At 31.9% G+C, this 22,671-nt stretch overlaps 2 protein-coding genes across 2 annotated transcripts; both read right to left on the bottom strand.

Annotated features, from left to right (window-relative positions):
* Positions 1–7,455: 7,455 nt before the first annotated feature.
* LOC123906046 (7-dehydrocholesterol reductase) lies at positions 7,456–13,145 on the bottom strand. Its single transcript, XM_045955897.1, has 13 exons — positions 12,614–13,145; positions 12,281–12,503; positions 12,148–12,203; positions 10,873–10,975; positions 10,715–10,780; positions 10,098–10,211; positions 9,612–9,738; positions 9,273–9,373; positions 8,973–9,098; positions 8,765–8,829; positions 8,322–8,403; positions 8,158–8,240; positions 7,456–7,728 (listed from the first exon to the last, which is right to left on the bottom strand). Exons 1-13 carry the CDS (start codon positions 12,712–12,714, stop codon positions 7,662–7,664), a joined length of 1,314 nt encoding a protein of 437 aa, XP_045811853.1. The 5' UTR covers positions 12,715–13,145; the 3' UTR covers positions 7,456–7,661.
* A 2,489-nt stretch (positions 13,146–15,634) lies between these two features.
* LOC123906043 (homogentisate solanesyltransferase, chloroplastic) lies at positions 15,635–21,979 on the bottom strand. The gene is made up of 10 exons (XM_045955884.1): positions 21,640–21,979; positions 19,559–19,683; positions 19,313–19,459; positions 18,626–18,851; positions 18,135–18,208; positions 17,823–17,915; positions 17,510–17,627; positions 17,356–17,418; positions 17,009–17,041; positions 15,635–15,915 (listed from the first exon to the last, which is right to left on the bottom strand). The coding sequence occupies exons 1-10, from the start codon at positions 21,865–21,867 to the stop codon at positions 15,841–15,843; spliced, it is 1,182 nt and encodes a 393-aa protein (XP_045811840.1). The 5' UTR covers positions 21,868–21,979; the 3' UTR covers positions 15,635–15,840.
* Positions 21,980–22,671: the final 692 nt, after the last annotated feature.

Genomic DNA, 22,671 nt, shown 5'->3' with positions numbered 1-22,671 from the left:
CCTTTTCTTGTGACTATTTCTTCCACTTCAAGCAAATACTTGGAAAAGTGAATTTACTTGGCCCAAAAGCAAGAAAAGTGGAAAAAGCATAAAAAAAATTAGCAAAAACGTAATAAACAGCGCAAACCATCATACCTACAATGAGATCCAGCGTGGCGTGATGAGAAAGCGGTTTAAATCGAAGAACATCTGCAACAAATCTTTCCATCGTGCCACGATGACATATCATCGTGGCACGATAAAGGCGGTTGAAGAAAAATAGAAAATTTGAAGTAAATCTTCCATCGTACCACGATATGATCCATCGTACACGCCATCGTGGCCACGATGGATACGATGAGTGCGCAAAAAAGCTCAAATCCAGCTGAAAAACTATAAATAGAACCCTCCTCTTTCACTATTATTCATTCCAAAATATATATTGAGAACTATTCAATATTAAAGTAAGAGTCAGAAGAACTCTGAGAAGGAGGCAAGGAGGGTCATGTAACTCCAAGGCCAATAAGGTTCTTTTCTTTATTGTTTTGTAATTTATTTTTCCTAGGTTTGGTCGAGTAGATGAACTCCCTTATGAATACTTGAGATATGTAACCCTGGTTCTATAAAGTTTATGCTCAATTGTTATTACGTTATTTTCTATATTTGTTTTAGCTTTAATTCTTCATTCTTAATATTGATCACATTAATTGAATGAACCCAGAGGGAAATTAATTGATCCCGTGACAACAACTTAATAAGCCAGACTAAAGAGACATTTCATCCTACCAACATGAGACCATTAAATTCAGTATCTGACGGTACGGGGGCAGGATTAAGATTAGCACGAAGTTAAATTCTGCACTGATGTTAGAAAACCGAGCAGACTTAGAGAACTTGTTAAACTCTGAACTTCTAAAGGTCAGGACGACCCTTAGAGGCTGAACTCATTAAAGGTAATGATATGAAATAACGAAAGCTAAACCTAGACAGGCTTAATTGGTTCAACCTAAACAGATTGCAATAGAAATAAGTTAGTAATACTAGGCTTACTTTACTAGAACTTAATCCGATAGCTTATAACTGATAATAAGGTATATTATAACGCCACTTACCAAGCAGGAGTAAGGGAGAGATTCGAAACACTTAACCGCACACCCCGTGTAGCCACACACACACCTTTTATTATTATTGATCTTTACTTTCTTGTCCTTTATTTTATTATTTACATTCATACAAAACTCTCTCCAACAAACAAAGCGAATGCAAAACACTTTTACTTTCTAAATTCCTAAGCGAAACTAGTAATTTTGGCACAATCTCTGTGGAGAATGATAACTTATCACTTTATTACTTGGTTAATTACGATTCTGTGCACTTGCAGAGTCACCATCAAATCCCTTAATCAAGGTGATTTGGAACCAAGCGACAGGAGTCGCCACGTGGAGGGAGAAGGCCAGATGAGGGTGATGTCATGAGGGTGAAACTATTTTAAGTTTTTTATTTTTATTTTTTTGAAAGGAAACTATTATTAAAAAAACAAATAAGACAGAATAGTATTGCAGCACCTCTCAAATTTTAATTAATTAATTAGAACCCATAATTATATTTATTTTAATAATTTATTTATTATGATTGATCAATTTGGCGTGATTATCTATTACTAATATATTAAAATTGATTACCACCAAAGTTACTAATTAATCCTTATTACTTTTAACCATGTTGCAAGTTTTATATCTTTTATTGTAATTTCACTAAAAAAATATAGAAAGAATATAAGGGCTCGTTTGGTCCAACTTTTTTTAGAGCTTATGCAAACAGCTTATGCAATATAAATTACGTTTTATGCTATTTTATAAGTTTATACTAGTGAAAATTATAATTTTATAAGCTATTTTATCATAAACTACCTTAATAAACTTATAATAATAGATAAAAATTGCATAAGCTCCTTGCATAAGCTCTACAAAAAGCTGGGCCAAACAAGCCCTAAGATAAATACAAAAAAAACTTATAATAATAGATAAAAATTGCATAAGCTTTTTGCATAAGCTCTACAAAAAGCTGGGCCAAACAAGCCCTAAGATAAATACAAAAAAAATGGATATGCTTAAAAATAAAAACAAAACAGATTATAGATTGGAACAAACCAGGACAATCTATACTCATAAAATTAGCAACAAAACAGATTAATATGATCAACTCAATAATTTATTAAAAGAAAAAAGAGAATAAAATCATCAATAAAAAAACATATAAAAAAAATAAGATGAATATGCATAAAGTTAGGATTATAGAAATAGAAATATAAACAATATTTTTCATAAAAAAAATACTATTAACTATTATTATTATTATTATTAATAATAATAATATCATCTTTTACTAATTACTAATATATTAAAATCGATTACCACCACAGTTATCCTTATTGCTTTTAACCAAGTTGCAAGTTTTGTATCATTCGTTATAATTTTGCTAAAAAATATTAAAAAAATATATAGAAAGGCTATAAGATAAATACAAATATATATATATATATATATATATATATATATATATATATATATATATATATATATATATATATATATATATATATAGCAAGAATATAAGTAAAATAAAAAAGTGGATATGCTTAAAAACAGGAATAAAACAAATCATAGATAGAAACAAAATAAAATAATCTATACGAATAAAAATAGCAACAAAATGAGATGAATATGATCAACTCAACAATCTCACTAAAATTTTATAAAAAAAATATATAAAAATAATATAATAAAAAATAAAATAAAAAAATTTATATGCTTAAAAATAAGAATAAAATAGATCATAGGAATATAAAAATAAGAATAAAATAGTCAAATTTTCCTAATCAAATTTTTATTTTTTTATTAAAAAATATACACGGGACAATTATTTGTGACAAATACATTAAAAATTGAATAATTTGTCATTGATAATTATAATCAAATTTATCCATTTAATAAGATTTACAAAAAATAGCACAATAGTTTCACTTATATTTTAACAATAGTATATAGTAACAATTTTTTAAATATTTTATTCTACATATATTTTCTACCATAATATAATGACAAACTTAAATATCGAATAAAATTCAATGACCCGTGCGAATGAACGGGTCTTCAAACTAGTAATAATAATAATACAATAAAGTTAATTACTAACAAAGTTAATCTATACATCTATACCATTTTTTTCGTGTAATAATAGTAATAATAATAATACATTTTTTTTTCGTGTGGTCTTTTCATCATACCAACAATACCCTTGGTTTTTTTATCTTTTATTAACAAACTCACCCTAACATAAGACATGTATTTTTTTTATGGTGTGGACATTTGATAATACCAACAATACCCGTGACTTTTTTTTTAGAAACAAAAATCTTTTATTATCAAACTCACCGTAACATAAAACATTTTTTGTACATAAGTTTGTATAATAAACACAGACAGGCACGGTGGCCGCCAGTTACTATAACAGATTTACTAAATTATCCTGAATATTTCTAATCAAATTTTTAATTTTTTATTAAGAAATATACACGGGTGACGGTACTATTATTTGTGACGGATACATAAAAAATTGAATAATTTATCATTGATAATTATAATCAAATTTATTTATTTATAAGTTTTACAGAAATAGCACAATAGTTTAACTTATATTTTAACAATATTATATAACAAATTTTTAAATATTTTATTCAAAATAAATTTTCTATCATAATAATAATATAATGACAAACTTAAATATCGAATAAAAGTGAATGACAAACTTAAATATGATAATCATTCCTTGCATGATTTTAATATGAGTTATTGGTTGTTAGAAGTTGTGGGAATTAATTGTATTAGTTTTTTTTTTGTTTCACCACCGATTTAATATGATTCAGAGGTTAATTCTGACACAAGGACGGATTTAGTGTGAGGGCAGTGGGGTCAGCCGACCCCACTTGCCTATTATATTTTTAGTTAATACTAGTATTATTTATGCAATGTGACCCCATATATTTGATATTATCGTTTTTATATAGTCAATTTATTGTACTATAACAAATATAAAATTAATAAGATTAATTTATAATACTAATGAGTATTTTAAGAGTATTGACTAATAAACCAAAATAAGTAATTTTGTATAAGAAAATGTTAAAATTATATGAATAACAATTTATATTTTTTTACGTTATAATTTTGACTTCACTTACTAAAATTCCTGGATCCGTCCCTGTTCTGACATCAAATGGTTTCAACTCATCTCAATCGTAGTTGTGAGAATCAAACTGTGGTACTTTTTACCAAATTCAGCGTTAATCGTCATTGAACCAACTAACGAGTATTAGTTGTTGGATGATGAGTGATCAAACCAATATGGAATAATGTGTAGTGGTGACTAGTGAATAGTACTACTTCCCACACACCCGAAACCTCTTCCTTCTTTTCTTTGGAATCTCTTGGTATTTACAAATTTAATGGAATATATCATATAAAAAGCCAACTATTTTTTTTTTTTAACAACAAAATTTATTCTTTTTTTGACACAACACATCCAAAGAAAATAAACGTAAGGGACCAAATGTATAGTTAAGCCTATAAAAAAGACAGGTTACTATTCATATAAATCATTCTTTTACAAAAAGTATACCTTTGTAAGTTTTTGAACATCAAGATCCATGCAGCTTCTTTCTTGTGCCAACTATCATCAATCCGAAGATCATAATTGACAAATTTTCGTAACAAAGACTAACAAAAACATAGCTGAATATTATAAGATAAGCGCCCAAGCGCACAAAATGAAATAAATAAAACCATCAAACAGCAAAAGTGTTTTCATAAAGAAGAACTGCCAAAAGATTAAGACTAGTCTTTTGTAGAGGTAGGGCAACACCATATGGACAAATTTATGTAAGAATATTTTTGTTTAAAAAATATCTCTATCTTTTGACCGTTGTTATCTTTCTTCTTAAAAACAATCTTTTTTTGAGAAGCTACATCTCTTTTTTTTTTATTTAGATTTTTATTATTTTTGAAAATGGAGATATTCTTAAAAGTGATTATTTCTAAAAAAAAAATTGTTTTTGGACGACTAAAACTACTTGCATAAATTTTTTGTAGGAACTAAATCATGTCACTTGTTTCCATAAGGAGCAAAAACATAATTAACTTTAAAAAAAAATGGTTTTTTCCTTGTAACAAGCATGCACTTATAATAAGTCATTAGGTTTGATCCAGTGACGAAGAGTCTGGGTAGTATGCTAGAGGTTGTAGGTTTGATTCTCAGTTTCATTGTAAAAAAAATGCACTTATAATAAAATTAAAAAAATCATTCATTCATTCATAATAAATTGATGACTTTTTTTTGACTAAAAAGTGATGACTTGGGAGCCAAGAAGGGTTTATCAACAAAACCCTAATTCCTTTTCCTCATTCTATGAAGTGCAAGTGGAAGAGGAACGTATAGATTGAAAAAATGGAGATTGACACAGAGGCAGTAATGGATAGGAGGATGGTGATCAACAGTGTGATGTGCCTTTTAACAAACCCAGATGGAACTCCTCTTGCTGCTCCTATGTACTTACCTCAGAACATGGCTCCACTATAGCTCCAACTCATTGTTAATCAGCTTCTACACGATGTAACCATCACCCTTTTTCTATTTTCATTATCAGATTGTGTTGAACGTATAATATTCATTTTAATTTATTCAGAAAAACTATTTAGTTAGTATGCCGTAGATAGGAATGTTGTATCGAAAACTGTGCCCTGACAATTTGAAGTTCGGTCGTCAAGTAAAGTTTGACCGGTAATTGTTTATCCTATAAATCGAACTCGGTTATATTCATTCTAGGGAGCTCATTAACCACTTGAGTCCAATCAAATGGTTAGAAAAATGGTATTTTGATACACAAAATTTGACAATAATTTAGATCTTAACAAAGTTTAAATACGTGGTTAATTAAGTTCAGTTGATGATTGATGAATATGAATATTACAAGCTACGACAACTCAGTAATCCACTTTCTTTTGAATAAAGGACAGACACCGGATACAACACAGACATGCCGACGCCAATAATAATTTGAGAAAATGACATAATTCATTGTAATCATAAGTGTCGTGCTGGTGTCAGATGAGGAGTGTTGGTGCTTCATCAACTATGATTTTACGTATGTTCAAATCCAAATATACATTATTACTATATTAACCATTCAAATTGTGTTGAAATATACATGAAATTCATTAACCATGATTTGTATTCAAATTTACACCTGAAAATTGTGTTCAGTTAATGGTTAATGAGTTGTGACATCTTTTTATATCTATTAACCATCCATCCATCCATTGAACGGGATTAACCATGTATTTCATATGTGCTTAATTTTCATAAATGTGACTTATATAATGATTTATATCATCTGATTTTTCATCACATTGAATCCTTCTTTGCTTACACCTGAGTTTAATGTCATTTTAGTGTCATCAAATAAAATAAAAATTCAAACAGCTTATGCAATTTTTTACCCTGTTTGGATTAGCTTATTTTTGAGCTTATGCAAACAGCTTATACAATTTTTATGTATTATTATAAGTTTGTCAAGGTAGTTTATGATAAAATAGCTTATAAAAATACAATTTTCACTAGTTTGAACTTATAAAATAGCATAAAACTTAATTTATATTGCATAAGCTGTTTGCATAACCTAATTTTCACTAGTGTTAGCAAATCACCTACACCACAATGGCTTGTTCTTTAAAAATTCATACATATTCTCATCATAATTTTTTTTTGCCAAAGGTAAAACATCTTATATAACAAATAATTAGAGTAGCATTAACATGTTCATTAAAGTTGACACCTTGGAATCAATTTAATAAATTATAGCATGCTGAAAAATCCAAAAACATAAAGCTGTTTTAGTTGGCTAGGTAGGTTATGAACATAGATTGATAGATTGTAGTACTAACCTGCTGAAGTTTCATTTTCAGTTGCTTGCAAAAATTGTTCTCGATTTCTTTTGGTCTTCTTTTTCTTCTTAATTCCACCAGCGACATCCAATGCTTTTCCCTTCAGCTTCAGTTTACCACCAACAGTGTTCTCTTACAACCCGTTATTATAGTTACACCCCTCACACAATTAAATTTCCAAATATTCCCCAAATACCCTCATCTCTTCTCTCTAGTATTCAACACAAAGATAGAATTCCACCAAAAGTCCAAAGGAAGCAATATTATCTTTGTCTTCTCATGATTAAAGGCCAAAGTATCATCTTAATTCTTTTTAAAAAAGTATTCTTGAAGGTTTACTCAATCATTGTTCTTAATTCACGATTGAATTAATGCAACCAACTGAATTCCTAGGTCATGTATATACGAGGATTTCAATGGGGAGATTCGTACTCACGAGAAGCAAAATTATTTCTCTAATCTCTAAATAAAATCAAAGCAGCCAGAAAGTCGTTTGACATTATTGATAAACAGCTCTAGAACCAAGTCTATGTCTTACAAAATAGAATTCAATAATTAGTGAATTGTTTCTTACAGCTATAGTCTACAATTACATCTAAAGTACACCAATCCAAGGAAGCAAACAACAAAGGTAAACATGGCTCCAAAGGGAAGTTCCAGCAAGTCATCATCAATGATCACTCTTCAATATATTCCTGGAATGATTCTGTAAGGAACCCTGTCGCAATAGAGTTTCCAGTACTTGCCATACCTGCATGCAGCGCAAATTTTCAACTACATGTACATGCTTCTGACCCACAACGATGAAATTTCATAATACATTGGGTATGAAAACGGGCCAACTCTAGTTGACAGCCAGTAGGCTGTTGGTTTGTTATAGATAAGAGAAACAAAAGGTAGGAATTAGACCATTGCATGTTTAGATTGGTGGTGAGTTTGGCGTTATCGTTGTGTGCCCCGTGATTTTGGAAAAAACTACACTTTGAAGTTTCAATAAAATCACAAAGCTACGTAACTTTTCCAAACTCACTACCAAATCCAAACATGCACTGAAAGTCATGAATCCTAAAGCAAACTGTTTGTAAGAATTGAATATGACAAAGAGCATCTGTGGTAGTCTATGCACACTGAAATGAAAATGTCCAAGAAGTATCGCTAACAGATATAACAGAATGCTTACTTGGTTCTGCATCGATCATCGTCCCTTTTTGCTCGATCGAAAAGAAGGATCGTAAGAAATATCACGTAGAAGTAAGGCAGAAACTGCATGGAAAGAAAGAAGCAGATATACTTAATTTCTTCTACAACTTTCAACATGTACAGAGAAATAAACACTCTTCTTACATGATTGAAAAGAGCCGGGACTGTCCAGAAGAAAGCAGCTAGTATTTCAGGGACATAATGAAAATGACGGGCTAATCCCCACCTGCAGGTAGCACAGAAAAAATGAGCTGGATATTTTCTGAAACATAAGACATGTTTTCTAAGAAAATAAGGTTAGAGCAAATATCAAAATCCGATATATTATGAGATTAAAATTTAAATGTAACCTATAGTTAGTAATAATATTTCTATATGGTTATAAACTATTAACATGAGCTTATAATACATTTTAAATAAAATGTCAAGAATCAAATCAACCCCAACAAATGGCAAGCTCAAACTCCTCCACTTTGTGGAAAGGTGTGGTCTCGACTCTCCGGTGGCGGTGAGCAGTATGCTTCCCCAACCATTTCAACAACTTCATGTTAACATATGCTTAAAAAAAAGTTTAAGTGAAAACTTACCATCCAGATGTTAAAAGAAGGCTTCTTTTTGTTTCCCCAGAAGTAGTAGTATATGAGGCCTCTATCTGCATATCCATTTTCATTCCGAATAGCTTATGTAAGTCTTACGGAACTTTTTTTTTTGCGAGTTTCCCACTCTCACTTGCATTATATAGAGAGTACATTCCAAATGGAAAATAATAATATAGTATATTCTAGGCATCTTTACCTTTGATGGAGCTTTTCCCCAGACCAAGCCTTTTCCATTTGTCCTACGAAACTCTTGTCTTTGCCTGTCACAGTCATAGTTGATGTATATGCACAGAATGCCCGCCACTAAAATAAAGAGTGCTAGCTGGAAGACAAGATAATTTTCATGAAAAAATGGGAAATATTGAAAAGCATATATTAAAAATAAAGAAAACTCTTCTGACAAAACCACTTGAATAACTCAATCCTATCTTTACCTTTTGTTCCCTCACTGTGTAACTATCACAAAGCAACAAAACAAACAGGAAGGGGATGGTACCTGGGTACCAAGGTTTACTGGATGGTTGACAAGGTACATTCCAGGAGATGTATAGATAGATGGAACCCAAACCAAACAGCCCCAGCAAATATAAAATCCAGCTGCCAGATTTAGGTGTTTTAAGATTTAATGAGACGATAAAGAAGATTAAATACAACATATACAATCAATTGAGCAATAATATATGAAAACTAATCCAAAAATAATGTGAAATCCAGCCATCATGGAAGGTGTGCTCTTAATAAACTATGAAAACCAATGAGGTCGAGAGATCATAATAGCAGAACAATAGAAATAAGTAAGTATGTCAACGAAAACAAAAATAAAGCATGTGTGAACCTCGATCATGTGCAATATCCATTGTGTTCCAGTATCCAGCTTCCCACCAGAAAAACTTGGTAACATACACCAGCATTAATGTAGTATTTACAAGCATTGAGTCGGCTACTTTCCCATTTTCTTCATACTATTAAGACAAGAATACAAACATTAGAGAATTAACCAAAGGGTGGAAGTTCACAAAACAAAATTACAAAATAAATTTATGTTCTGGATTCATATGAGTAACATCATGTTCATGAAGGTAATAAGTCAGTGTCACCTGGCCATTATATCCAAAACAACTATGGAACTTCAATCCCACATATGTATATATAAGTTAAATCTTATCGAAAGACAAAAAAAATCCAAAAGTAGATGGCCTAAGATTTTATAGAGCTTGCATGGTCGCCTAACCATCTGTGTATGCCAAATAAATGTTGGATGGTAAAATCATTAAGCTTGACTTCAGTATTCATACAAAGAATAAAACCTCTGAAACTCAACCTGCTTTATGCAATAGGTAAGAGCAAGAACAGCCCACGACATCATTCCAAATCTGCAGTTTGTGAAAACTTTTATGTCAAAATATTTTCCAATGCGTGGATAGAGCTCCATACCCTACAAGAATGAAAAAAAGTTAGAAGGCCATCATTTATAGCAAAAGGTGGGATTAAATCCACATGTCTAGGCCTGTTTTTCATATAAAAACATGTCCCAAAGGATGAGTTTAATTTTTCAAGAAATTTCTTCTGATATGGTGAAAATGGAAATTACAACCATAAAACATTGAAACAATTCTGCAAGAAGAATTTTGAAGTTCAGTGAAACCAGATTAAGCAAAAGGATTGGTCATTATAAACATATTTTATATGCATTCTCTGTGCCTTCTTGGTGTAGAATGAGTTAAAGAAAGGTCTGTTGCACCAATGATCCTCTAAAGACTGACACCACAATCAGACAAGTGAGGCTTATCATGCTACCGCTCACTTTTATTTTAATTTTTTCCATTGTTCACTTTCTCTTTCTTCAATCCATGTCAATTTCCAATGCAAATAAATGGATATCTAACAAATATTTTTGTCGAACAGTTTAATCAAAGTAAAAGGCAGAGATTAGTTTACCCAGTAAAAATCAATGATTATGTTGCCAGATGAGCCAGAATCGGTAGAAGATGGTGCCAGATGACCCTAGCAAATACAATACTAGAGTCAGAAATTTCAATGTAAATTGCACAGGAAACAAGTACCGTATACTTTCTTCCATTTAACAACAGTCTCACTTTTATGTATAAGAAAATACAAAAGATAAGGCTCCCAAAGATGAGCGTTGAATATATCTCCCCCAAATGATCATAAACGATTGTCGGGTTGAATATCCCAAACCTGAAAAATATATGTGAAAATTACATGTTATCTGCTGCAAAAAAGTAAAAGAAGCAAATCATCTTACTTTGTAAGGAAAAGCATGTATGTGACACAATTTTCTCCTTGAAAAACACTTGGTAACTTGGATTTGTTTGCTTATTTTTGTGCCTTAAAAAGCATATTATAAACCTACCATCACAGAGCCGAGAAACTCAAAAGGATAACCAATTGAAGAGACTATTGCAATGAATAATAATATTTTTTATTTTACCAATTCTATCCATCTAATATAATCTATAAAGAACTGATATGGACACAACACCGACACCAACGCGTAGACACTGGTAATAATTTGATATAAGAAGTGATTGTATATTTTTGAAATTACAAGTGTCAGTGTTGGACATGCATTCAATTTGAAGTGACAATGCTACATATGAAATCATACCAAGTTTCATTCCTAGAGTGCCTTAATATTATGTGTTGAGATCTCCTATGCCAATTTTCATAAATAACACAGAACATCCGAAATGAAATGAATCTCAAATTCATTAGCAATTACGATACTGACATGTTTCCATGAATTAATGAATGAAGCGATATCTTATTCATTACTTTTCTCCTTTCAATGAATTAGAAGAAAAGTAGTAATGAATAAAACTGTTGATCATTGTACTTCAATATTATGTCTTGAGATTCCCTATGCCAATTTTCATATTCTTTGGGGAGTGAAAAAAAAAAACTGCTGATCTTTGTACAAACAGAGTTCATTTACTATTACTTGAATTTTCAAAAATAACACAGAAGAACATTCGAAGATGAAATGAAAAACAAATCATAGGCAATAATGAATGAAGTGATATCTTGTTCATTAATCTTGTCGTTTCAATTAATAAGCATAAAACACAATATAGATCAGATACATTAAATCTACAATGAACCTAAAAAGTGCATTTAGTGTTACGGAGGGAGTAATAAATTAGTACTCCTACCAAAGAAAAAAAAGGTTTAAGACATTTGGTCCCTTACGTTTATTTTAGGTTTCAATTTGGTCCTTACATTTAAAAAGTATCAATTTGATCTTTTACGTTTCAATTTAGGGACCAAATTGAAACCTAAAATAAACAGAAGTGAGCAAACCTGTAGTTAAGCAAAAAAAAAAAATAGAGAAGAGTGAGTGACTAACTAACCACCAAAGAGCAACATAAGTAAGCAAGGTAACTAAATAAGCAGCAACACCATTTGCCTGAAGAAATACAAATACAAATAATTATTATTATGATTGCAAGTTAAGAAACAAATAATAAAAAGAGAGAGATGGACCTTGTAGACGGGTCGATTGCCGGCGGGAGAAATAGGGCCGTAGACAGTTGGACCGGGAAGAAGAAGCTGAAGTGCGGCTTCAAATGCAGCGTAAACAGCGATAATTTTGCAAGCAAGAAGAGTTGGCTTAGGCCATAGATTAAGAAAACCTTGTAAACCGTTATTGTTCAAGTAGTCGAAAGTGTTGAAAACTGATCCATCCGCCGCAGTCATTGTATACCATCTGCAAGATTGAATTAGATCTGAATGAAAATTGGAGATTAGAGAGAGAGAGAGAGAGAGAGAGAGAGAGAGAGAGAGAGAGAGATTGAATTGGTAGTAGAATAGACTTACAGTAGAATTACGAAAGGAGGACAGAGTGTGAGGAGAGATAACATGGAGGCATAGGTGACGATCGGTGAATGTACGGTGTCGCTGTTCTTTGATTCCACCATCTTCGATCTTCTTCTTCTTCTTCTTCTTCTTCTTGACTTTGTTTAGTGTTGCAGCAGTGATGTAGAATCTCTGATGCAGTGATTTAAAAATGAGAAATTCTGTCGGGATGTTTTTTCTCAAATATTTTCACTTTTCTCAAAATTTTCACTTTTATAAATTTATGTGGAGGAGAGTATATTGGTAATTTCGTACGATGTGCGCAGAACAAATACATTGACAAAAGTAAACCTCTTTATTTGTTACGATAAGTTTGATTGAAAATAATAGAAATTTAATATTTATCGATCTCTCTGGAACTGTGCTACGGGTGGGAATGGGGAAAGAATCCTTCCGAGGAATGAGAAATACTTTGGATGGTGGGGATGAGAGTGAAAAAAATATCATATGCTCAATGATTGCTCCGCTGACATCCCTTGTGCTCGTATAATTTGTGGAGTTAATTTTTTTTTCAACTTGTTATAGGTACAAAAGGTCCGTTTAAATTGATTTATTTTTGAGTTTATGCAAATAAATAAGCTTTTAAGCATTATTATAAACTTTTGTTAGTGAAAACTTATAAATTAACATAAAACTTTATTTATTTACGTAAGTTATTTTCATAAGTTTAAAAATAAGCCGAATCCAAACAGACACAACAACAATATACGTTGTACCAAATTTTTTTGTTGTTCTTGTTACACAAATAAATGTATTTAGGATGGCCATTTATATATAATTAGGGGTAGCTAAATATAAATTTATACCTAGTAAACAAAATAAAATTCTTTTTTGGAGTAGGGATGGCAAAAAAACTCAAACCCGAGAGACCCACCTGAACTCAAACCCAAGTCAACGGGCGAAATCCGATTTGACTGGGTTTGGGTTTGGGTTCGGGTGACACCCGATAATATGGGTGTGGGTTTGGTATCAGTCAAATCCACACCTGAAACCCATACACCCACCCGAAATATTTTATAATTACCTAATTACCCCCATAGTCTCCCTCAATTTCCTTGGAAGACCTTAAATTTTAGTTGTAATTTAATTTCTTGAAAGTCAATGTTATAATTTCTTGAAAGTCTATGTTTGAATTTCCTTGGAAGACCTTAATTTTAGTTGTAATTTAATTCAAAGTCTATGTTGGAATTTAATTTCTTAAATTTGCAAATTATTTTCAAATGTGCTGCGGGTTTGGGTGGAAAAAACCCGAACCCAATGGGTGTGGGCGTGAGTGTTGTTTTGCCACCCGAACAGCCTTTGGGTTTGGGTTTGGGTGATGATTTCGGGTGTGGGTTTGGTAAGTGTCAAACCCGCACCCGTGGGCGCCCGTTGCCATCCCTATTTTGGAGTAGCAAGAACTACCCTCATTGACACAAAAGCTATGTATCATGGGTACCCCTAAAATGGTGAAGTACCCGTACCAGGTACGTATCAGTACCAGATACTCCATGATACTTGTATGGTACGCACTGATTCCGTACCTATTTTTATTTGGTTGATTTATGATGATGAATACGGAAAAAACATATTAGCCGTTGAAAAATCTCTTAAAATATTATAATTTTTTATTATATTTCAATTATCTCTGATTTTTTATGAAAATAGTTGAGACGGTAGACAAAAAAAATTAAATCTTCAAAGCATGATGATAATAATTCACTTAAAAATATTTTTTCTAATATTTTATACTAATGTACCCGTACCTTAAATTTTTTAAAATTATCATACCGCGTTCCAATATCGGTACCGGATACCGGTATCGTACCCGTACCTAGGCAACATAGCACAAAAGGCTTCGTCCCTATATTTTTGGAGTATGCTAAACTCTCTTTTCAACGCATTCTCGTTGAAATCTAAATAGATTTCACTAAGTTTATGACAATCTATTAAATAGATGGCAATTTGACCCATACCCAATGGGCACCCGCAAAAATACTCACAATCGCAAAAATAAACGAATATGGGTGCGGGTACGGGTATCTTAGTACTCACTCCGCCACATACCCGCATAATATATATTTATTTGTTTTATATATATTATTATATAATTACATATGTATATCAATTTTAAAAAATAGAACACCATTAAGACAAATTCTATGGTACATGTGATAATTCTTAATGTACCGGTACATCAGGTAATTAAATTAATATGTAAATGAATATTTTTTAAAGGAAATCATTTTTCTTATCATTAAAATGATTATAGTAACTAAAATTATTCATCAAAATTGTCAAAAATATAAAATTTGATATTTTTTGAATTGTTATTAATCATTATAGTCAATATTGATTTTTTTTTCCTAAGAAAATATTAGAAAAATTAGTATCATGCTTATAAACAATATATTGTGTTTTTTTTTTGTGATATTATTATTTTTAAAATATAATAATCGATTAATAGTTTTTTAATTCATAAAAATAATCGTTAATTTATCAATTTACTGACTTGATGTACCGGTACATTCAAATTATTCGAATGTACCGTAGAAGCTCCCCACTATTAAACTATTACACATTTTTAATAAAAATGTTTATTTAAACACAATACAAACACAATGTGAATATGTCAACAAAGAAATGAACTTTAACATGAGGTTAGTAAAAATTTTGTTTATAATTTTCATGAGTCAACATAAAATTGTTTTATAAAAAAATATAATCATATTAAAACGATAAGATATTTTATAATTGCTGGATTTGTTTTTAGTAAGATTGTAAGTAACGGGTACATGTATGAGTACTTAGGTACCCATAGGGTATGGGGACGGGTACAAAGGTTGTTACCCACGCGGGTATGAGGATGGGTACAAATATTTTTTCAAACCACGGGTATGTGTACGCATTGTCATCCCTAACTCTTCAACACATACATGTGTAAAAAGTGTACAAATCACCGCAAAAATTGTCCATGAAACATTATGAAAGAAAACTATAATATATACAAAAAATTACTCAACTTATTTTGAAAAATATAAATAGTTTACAGATAGATACTCGATACAACTAAGAAGATATTTCTTATTGAACCATCTCGAAAGCACTAGAATCCGGATCTGTCTTATTGATCGACTTTGGTTTGAGAAACCGCTACATTTCTAGATGCATGTGTGCAATTTTTCCAAGAAAAAATGCAGCACAGTTTGCTAAATGAAAGGAAATAATGCATACTCAGCATAGAACAAATTCCAAATGAATCGATAGAATCCTGATATTGCTTCCTGCAACATATAGTCACAAATTTAATCAAGTAAATGTAGAAGAAAATTATATATAAGTTAAAAACATAGACCAGCAAAGTTGGTGTCTTGAAAGCTTCACAGACAACTTATAAGTTACAAGTACCATTGCTTGTTGGTCAAGGTAAGAAATTTAGGGAAATTTAGGGCCTGATTGATTCCCTTCTCAAAAACAGTTTTTTGGTTTTTAAAAATTAAAAACTGAAAAACTTGATTGGTAGTCAAATTTTACAAAAGTGTTTTTAATTTTTTTTTCCTGTTTATCAGTTTTTAAAACTGAAAAAGTAAAACAGGTTCAAAGAGTTTTGTTTTTCTCTTAAAAACAGTTTTCTAAAACACATTTTAAAAACTAGAAACCAAAATTGTTTCAAACAGGCCCTTAATTTCTCTTATGAGTTTTCCCCTCAGGTTGGTCCACCCACCTCGACTTGGATAAGTCGAGATTTAATGTTGTTTATGAAGCCCGAGCATTAGACAGAAAAAAAATTCGGAAATGTAACCAGAAGGGGAGCCTTGACATAACGGCTAGAGTTGGTTCTGTGTGACTATAAACTTACGAGTTTATGCCCCTAAACCTGGAATGACAGGAGCTTTATTTTCTCCTTTACCAGGTTTGAATTTGAACACAGTTCTTTTAACTCCTACAATTCCTTTAACTCTTAGCTCAAATCAGTTGGTTCATTCCTATTTGTTTTAGGTTCTGACTTATGAGCGATCTCAAACAGATTCCAATAGAAGTAAGAAAAATTTCCTTTGGTAAAAAGTACACTAGGAATCTTGTTTTTTTCTCTTTGCTTCCACCGGAATTTAAAACAAACCGAAGAAAATGACCACTATGTTAAGCCACCTAGAGTAATCAAGCATTGAACTATTCTGTCTATTCATATAATCATACTTCATTGACAAAAAGATTAACCACCAGAAGAAGCAAAGGCAGTTCTTAGCTAACTGATCCATATCATGAGATCATATGTAGGCGATATGTTACAAGACTCCAAAATCAAGGTCCAACTTATGAGTTATGAAAACAATAAATAAGTTGCTATAATTAATTTTACACGGGAGATATGTTTACCTTTGTATAATTTGCTTTTTCTAATATCTGGACCTGAAATATAAGAAAATAAACCATATGTCATTTTACAATCTCAACTTATTAATGCGCATTTTGGAAAATGAATAGACATGGAAAGGTGATAAAGTGCTTTCTAATATGATGCTACATTTAATAGTATTCTTAAAGAATACGCCTATCCAAGTTATACTAAAATGAAGTTCTAGATGAGACACATCTCAGTAGCTTTCACCACTCTCCGAACAAATATTTTATAAGAGAAAATGATTAATAAAGTATATTTCATTCAGGTCACATCAAATCCAATATGGAACTCTCAATTATTGGTATTAATCAGTTCATCAAACCTGGTAGATCAAGCTTGAAGCAAATAATGTATGAGCTGGTATTAGTAACCATCGCCTGAAAGCCTGTCAACAACGCCACAACTTACATAAGGTTTATTTTGAAATGTTATGACAAATGATAAGTGATTAGGACACGAGACAAGTTAATATTCACCTGTGGCATATAAATTGCAGCCAATATGGTAACAACATAGTTCATCAGCAAAATTCCAGAACCAAGGAAAGCAATGTTCCGAACTCCTAATTTTGTAGCAAAGGTCGATATCTGATACCTGTGGTTAATTATTACGTGCAATCCATATTACATACAACAACAAATAAAAGGGTGGAAGAAAATTACGTGATATTCACGCACGCATGCGCGCACACATGTACAGTAAAATTTAAGTCAAAGGTTGTATCAGCAACACAGATAAATAAAATCAATGGACTTGCAACACTTAACGCAACTTGATCCCAAAACATACCTGCGATCACCTTCAACATCCGGAAGATCTTTTGTTATAGCAATTACCAATGCAAAAAATGTTACGAAAGTTGTGATAAAAACCACAGGAGAGCTGCAGGTAGAGAGATACAAGAACAAATGCATAAGTTGGAGACAATGGATCAAAATCTAACATCATCACAAGTTTTATTCATTATAATAGGAACATCAAAATTCATAGTTAGCATAAGCTTTGGTGAGCCTCTACTCGAACAATAGACGCAACCATGATAACAGCTGTTCAACTTTACCAATTACAAATACAAAGCAACATCGATTAGCACTAACTCACCTCCACTCAAAGGCAAGTCCAAGAGCAGCTCTAGTGGCATAGTACACACCAAAGTTAAGTAGAAAACCTCGTACCTGCGCAAGCCTTTTCTGTCAATCTTGTTTGACCAAATTAACAGATACTTTAAATTAAATATCCATCTAGGGCTCTGTTTAGCCTGACTTATTTTGATATAACAAGCTAAAAATAAAAGCTTTAGAAATAAAGCTAAAGTTGTTTGGTGATTTTTGTTATTTTTTGGGGGGGCTTAAGGTCTCCTACTTGATTTGAAAAACTTATCTTATAAAAGGTAAGCTCTTTTTTAAATAAATTTATTCAAAAAAAAAATACTGTTTGGCCTAACTTGTTTTAAAGACAACAGAAGTAAAAAATAAGTCAGGTCCAACAGAGGCTAGATTCATCCAAAAAATGCTCAAAGTGATTCTTGTAGAGGTTGACAAATTACAATTAGTAGTACTGCAAAGATTGTGGAAAAAGAGTTTATATCCTACCGTAGCAATAATAAGAAATGCCGCAACAGGAAAGCGTTTCATCCTAAGTGGAGGAACGGAATAGATAGTACCAAGAAAAAGGCCAAGTGAGTAAAGAGAAAAAATAAAGGGCCCAAAGTTCAATCCTACAATCGATAGGCCAGCTGCTGCAAAGAATATAACCAAGAACCATGCAGATTGGACAGAAAGATCTCCTGCAGCTATAGGTAAATAAGGTTTGTTTACCCTGAAAATGAAATATAAGAATAACTTAGACTAATAGTGCTGCCTGAATGTATTTAGGTAAAAAATTGAACTAAAAATGCGGAATAATTTCAGATGCAATTAAGGACGATCCGATCGGAAGTACACGAGTTCAGCGGCGGAGGCACGGGGTTTGAGGGGGTTCAATTGAACCCACTGAATTTAAAAAAAAAATGCAAATATAGCCTTATATATTTTGCACCATTAGCCCAAACGGTCCAAGAACTCAAAAGTTTGAACCCCCTAGGCTAGGGTTTTGGCCCATCACTACCTGAGTTCAAATCCTAACTTGAACAATCCTTGTCCATACTAGACTTACCTTCCGGCCAAACTCCGGATTACTAGGGTCCCTTTCCCCAAAGAACCGGAAAGTTAAGACCCAAAGAAAAATGACTCGAGCAAAATATTGAAACTTGGCAAGAAATGTGCAAAAGGGCCACATACTTGTCAATGCTAATGTCATATATTTGATTGATGCCAACTATATAACCATTCCCACAAATCAGAGCAAAAAGACCAGAGAATGCTTTGAGCAAAAGAGACCACTTTATCAAATTTGAGTTCTCGATCAACGCCCTTGACACCAAAGCACTGTAATGCAATCAAGGGATAAAATGAAAGTCAGCTCAATTGTAAGAACTAGAATGAAGCTGCAAGAAACACATTGCTGATGGTTGTAGAGCTACTCACGCAGAACCTAGGGCTGTACCACGTATAGTATGTGGCCTTAAAAATCTCCAGAATGCATCTTTCAAATCTACAACTTTATCAGGAAATGGAGGATCGGATCCAACAGCTCCAGCTTCACTGCAGGCCTGCAACCATTTCAATTTTAACTGTCAAATATCGAACCAAAAGTATGGTAAAATGTGTTTCTTAACGAAAAAAATTTGGCGATAACAAAATTAATGTAAATAATTGGTGGCTGCAAATGTAGCTGAATCTGAAATTTTCAATGCTCATTTAACAAGTGGATATCATGCGATTACTTTAAAATTATTACAAAAGAACCAGTGAAATATTTAGTAACTTATCTATAGATTCTATACTTAACATTGCGACTATCACAATTCAGTGACGTTTTTACTGTCGATAAAACATTTGTCTACTTTAGATCTTTATGTGCATCTCACTTTTCCTTGATAATGATTTCTATTAGTACCAACAGGACAACTTCAAAACAACTATCACCACTGCAGCAGTTATTACTGTCACCTTGTATCAGTAAGTTTACCATTGTCGCCTCGCCTGCAAACGACCCAAAACAGTAACCAAGTCTGCATTACACTAACAATCATCACTATTTTGACTGTTCTACTAACTCATTATACTAGAAGTGATCTCTCATATTGCTATACTGATCCTATCATCTCATCCAATAAACAGCCTCTCACCATCAACGTTACCTTTGTGACTGCGCCCCTCTAACTACCAATACCACTACCAAGGTTTTAAATGGTGATGATCGCATATTATGATCGATATTGTGACTACTTGTAGAGAAATGCAACTGATGCGGCCACAATTGCAATTGCAAAACCCCAAAAACCTTGATGTTGCAGCTGCAATTGCTATTGTGAGTCACAATTTAAAACCATGACCACAACATTTCAATTGATAGTGCAGTTATTACTTTTTGCTTCCACGATATATCTAGATTCCAATTTGAATAACATACTCAAAACATTGGAAATTTGAATTATTAACATTTACTAGCTAGAGTTCAATCTTCAATGCTAAACTTCTATGCTGTCAATTATTATGACTAGACTGAGAGAAGCCTACAATCTGTCTATGATGCATGCATACGGGTCCAATACCGATACCTGGTACAAATATGAGTACAAGATACAGTGATTTACAAAAGACTAAGGTACCTATAAATTAATATAAATTATAAAAGATTTATAGAAATAAGAAATTATAATTATGCATAGCATAAGATGACAAAAAGGTATGAAAGATAATAGTAATTAAAATTCATGGCATAACACAACATATATAAAATGAAAGCCATATCCAAAACTTATCCAAATTCAGAGCCATATGAAGAACTTAAGAGATACTTTTGTGTGTATATGTCATTGAAGCACACCTTCCATTCTAGTTGCATTCAATGAAATATTATACATATACATATCTATGAAGCACTAACCAGCTATGCGACACCGGACATGACACCAATAATAATATAAGAAAATGAATTAGCTAAATGTAATAACGTACATCAGTGTCACGTCACCGCACATACCTTACATGAAGTGTTGGTGCTTCAGAGATATATTTGTATTTACCACTCATCGGCATGCATTTATTCATACATATATTCATTTATATAAATATACATATACACGCATTATTTATATGTATAAACATATTTTCAGGGACATCCTTCATCCAATGCAGGACTCTGTCACGCCCAACACTATTGGGCTTAGTGTGTGGATATAAATGATGGGTGATTTGATAGCGGAAACCTAGGTGTTCTAACGAATCTTGGAGAAACTCTGATAGCATCTTAGAGTTTTGGATTGGACCTCTAACTCAATCCTACAAAACTGGGTTGTAACTTGTAAGACATATTTTCAAGTCATCTATCTAGTTGAAATGTGAGACTCTTAAAAGAGTGTAAAGCACCCCATCATTCTTTTTAAGCGATTCTGAATTTACCATAAACTACTTATCAAAACCCACCAAACATTTCCCAAAAAATAACAAACAAACAAATAAAAATTGAAACTTTAATACAGAAAACAAAAAACACAACCTACCCTGATAGAAATGGGTCTATTGTATTGTCTCTTTGGTCTTAGAACATGAGTTGAAAAAGTGGTGTGATGATGATGATGATAAAGCCCAATTGAACAAAGATGTTTGGAAAATCCAGAGAACAAAAGAGAAGCAGCTTTAGGGGTTGTGAACTTGGTAGATGAGATTGAATTCCTTATGGAATGTGAATGAAGAGAAAGTGAAGATGAAGAAGAAGTAGAGAGCTCCATAAGGAGCTGAAGACAATAACACAACACAGTCACTCGCAATCTCAGACACACAAATGTTTGCTGGAAGAGGTGCTCTTGGTTATGTGGGGTCAAAATCCTTCTACCACTTCTTCAAATCATTTTTTATTTTATTTTTTTTATTAAAAGATTATAAATAAGGGAGCTTCTAGTCTTCTACGGTAATTTATTCATTCATTTCCTCACGTGGATACTATTTTTTTCACATGTACTATATATTTGTCGATGTGAATTAATTTCATTTCATATCAGACATGTAAAGCCCCGATACTGTATGAATTAACGTATTGCGACCGTATCAAATCGAAAATTTTGAAAAATTTTCTGTATCGGTATTGTATCATATCAGTATTGTGTCACGTATTGAAGCTTCATAATATCAGACTCATACAGTTTATGTCGTGAGATATTTTAGACACTTGTTAAAAGTTCAAATATTCCAATCACCGTGAGTTAGAAAAAAAGTAAGCGTGAATTTATAAGGTTAATTTCCTTGTTTTTTTTTTGAGGTAATAACGTTAATTTGATGCAAAGGTGAAAGAGTTAAAAAGTGTAATATAAACGCAGTCAGTTCAATTCCGGCTCCAAGTAACGAATTAACGTGCTATTGTATATTTTTGATATTTTTATTAATGTACCAACATGTATTTACCGAATGAAATGTTATAAGCACCTTTTAGTAAAAAAAAAATTAATTATTTCAACAAAATACAAAAATAAAATAAGATTAACGACATTAATAATATTTTAATATTATTATTTTTATAGAAATACAGAAATATTTAT

Source organism: Trifolium pratense, linkage group LG1, assembly GCF_020283565.1.
Source record: "Trifolium pratense cultivar HEN17-A07 linkage group LG1, ARS_RC_1.1, whole genome shotgun sequence".
NCBI classification, from domain to species: Eukaryota; Viridiplantae; Streptophyta; class Magnoliopsida; order Fabales; family Fabaceae; genus Trifolium; species Trifolium pratense.
The sequence above is the reverse complement of the archived record's forward strand: the minus strand, read 5'-3'. Positions and strand labels throughout refer to the sequence as shown.

Coding starts and splice junctions, on each gene's coding strand:
- LOC123906046 (XM_045955897.1), bottom strand. CDS start 12,714: ATGGTGGAATCAAAGAACAGCGACACCGTACATTCACCGATCGTCACC. Junction 10,976..12,147: donor ACTTATGTTGCTCTTTGGTG/GTTAGTTAGTCA, acceptor TATATTTTTCAG/GTTTGGGATATTCAACCCGA. Junction 10,781..10,872: donor GTATTTTCTTATACATAAAA/GTGAGACTGTTG, acceptor TGTATTTGCTAG/GGTCATCTGGCACCATCTTC.
- LOC123906043 (XM_045955884.1), bottom strand. CDS start 21,867: ATGGAGCTCTCTACTTCTTCTTCATCTTCACTTTCTCTTCATTCACAT. Junction 18,852..19,312: donor TATGACATTAGCATTGACAA/GTATGTGGCCCT, acceptor TTTCATTTTCAG/GGTAAACAAACCTTATTTAC. Junction 17,916..18,134: donor GGACTTGCCTTTGAGTGGAG/GTGAGTTAGTGC, acceptor CTCTACCTGCAG/CTCTCCTGTGGTTTTTATCA.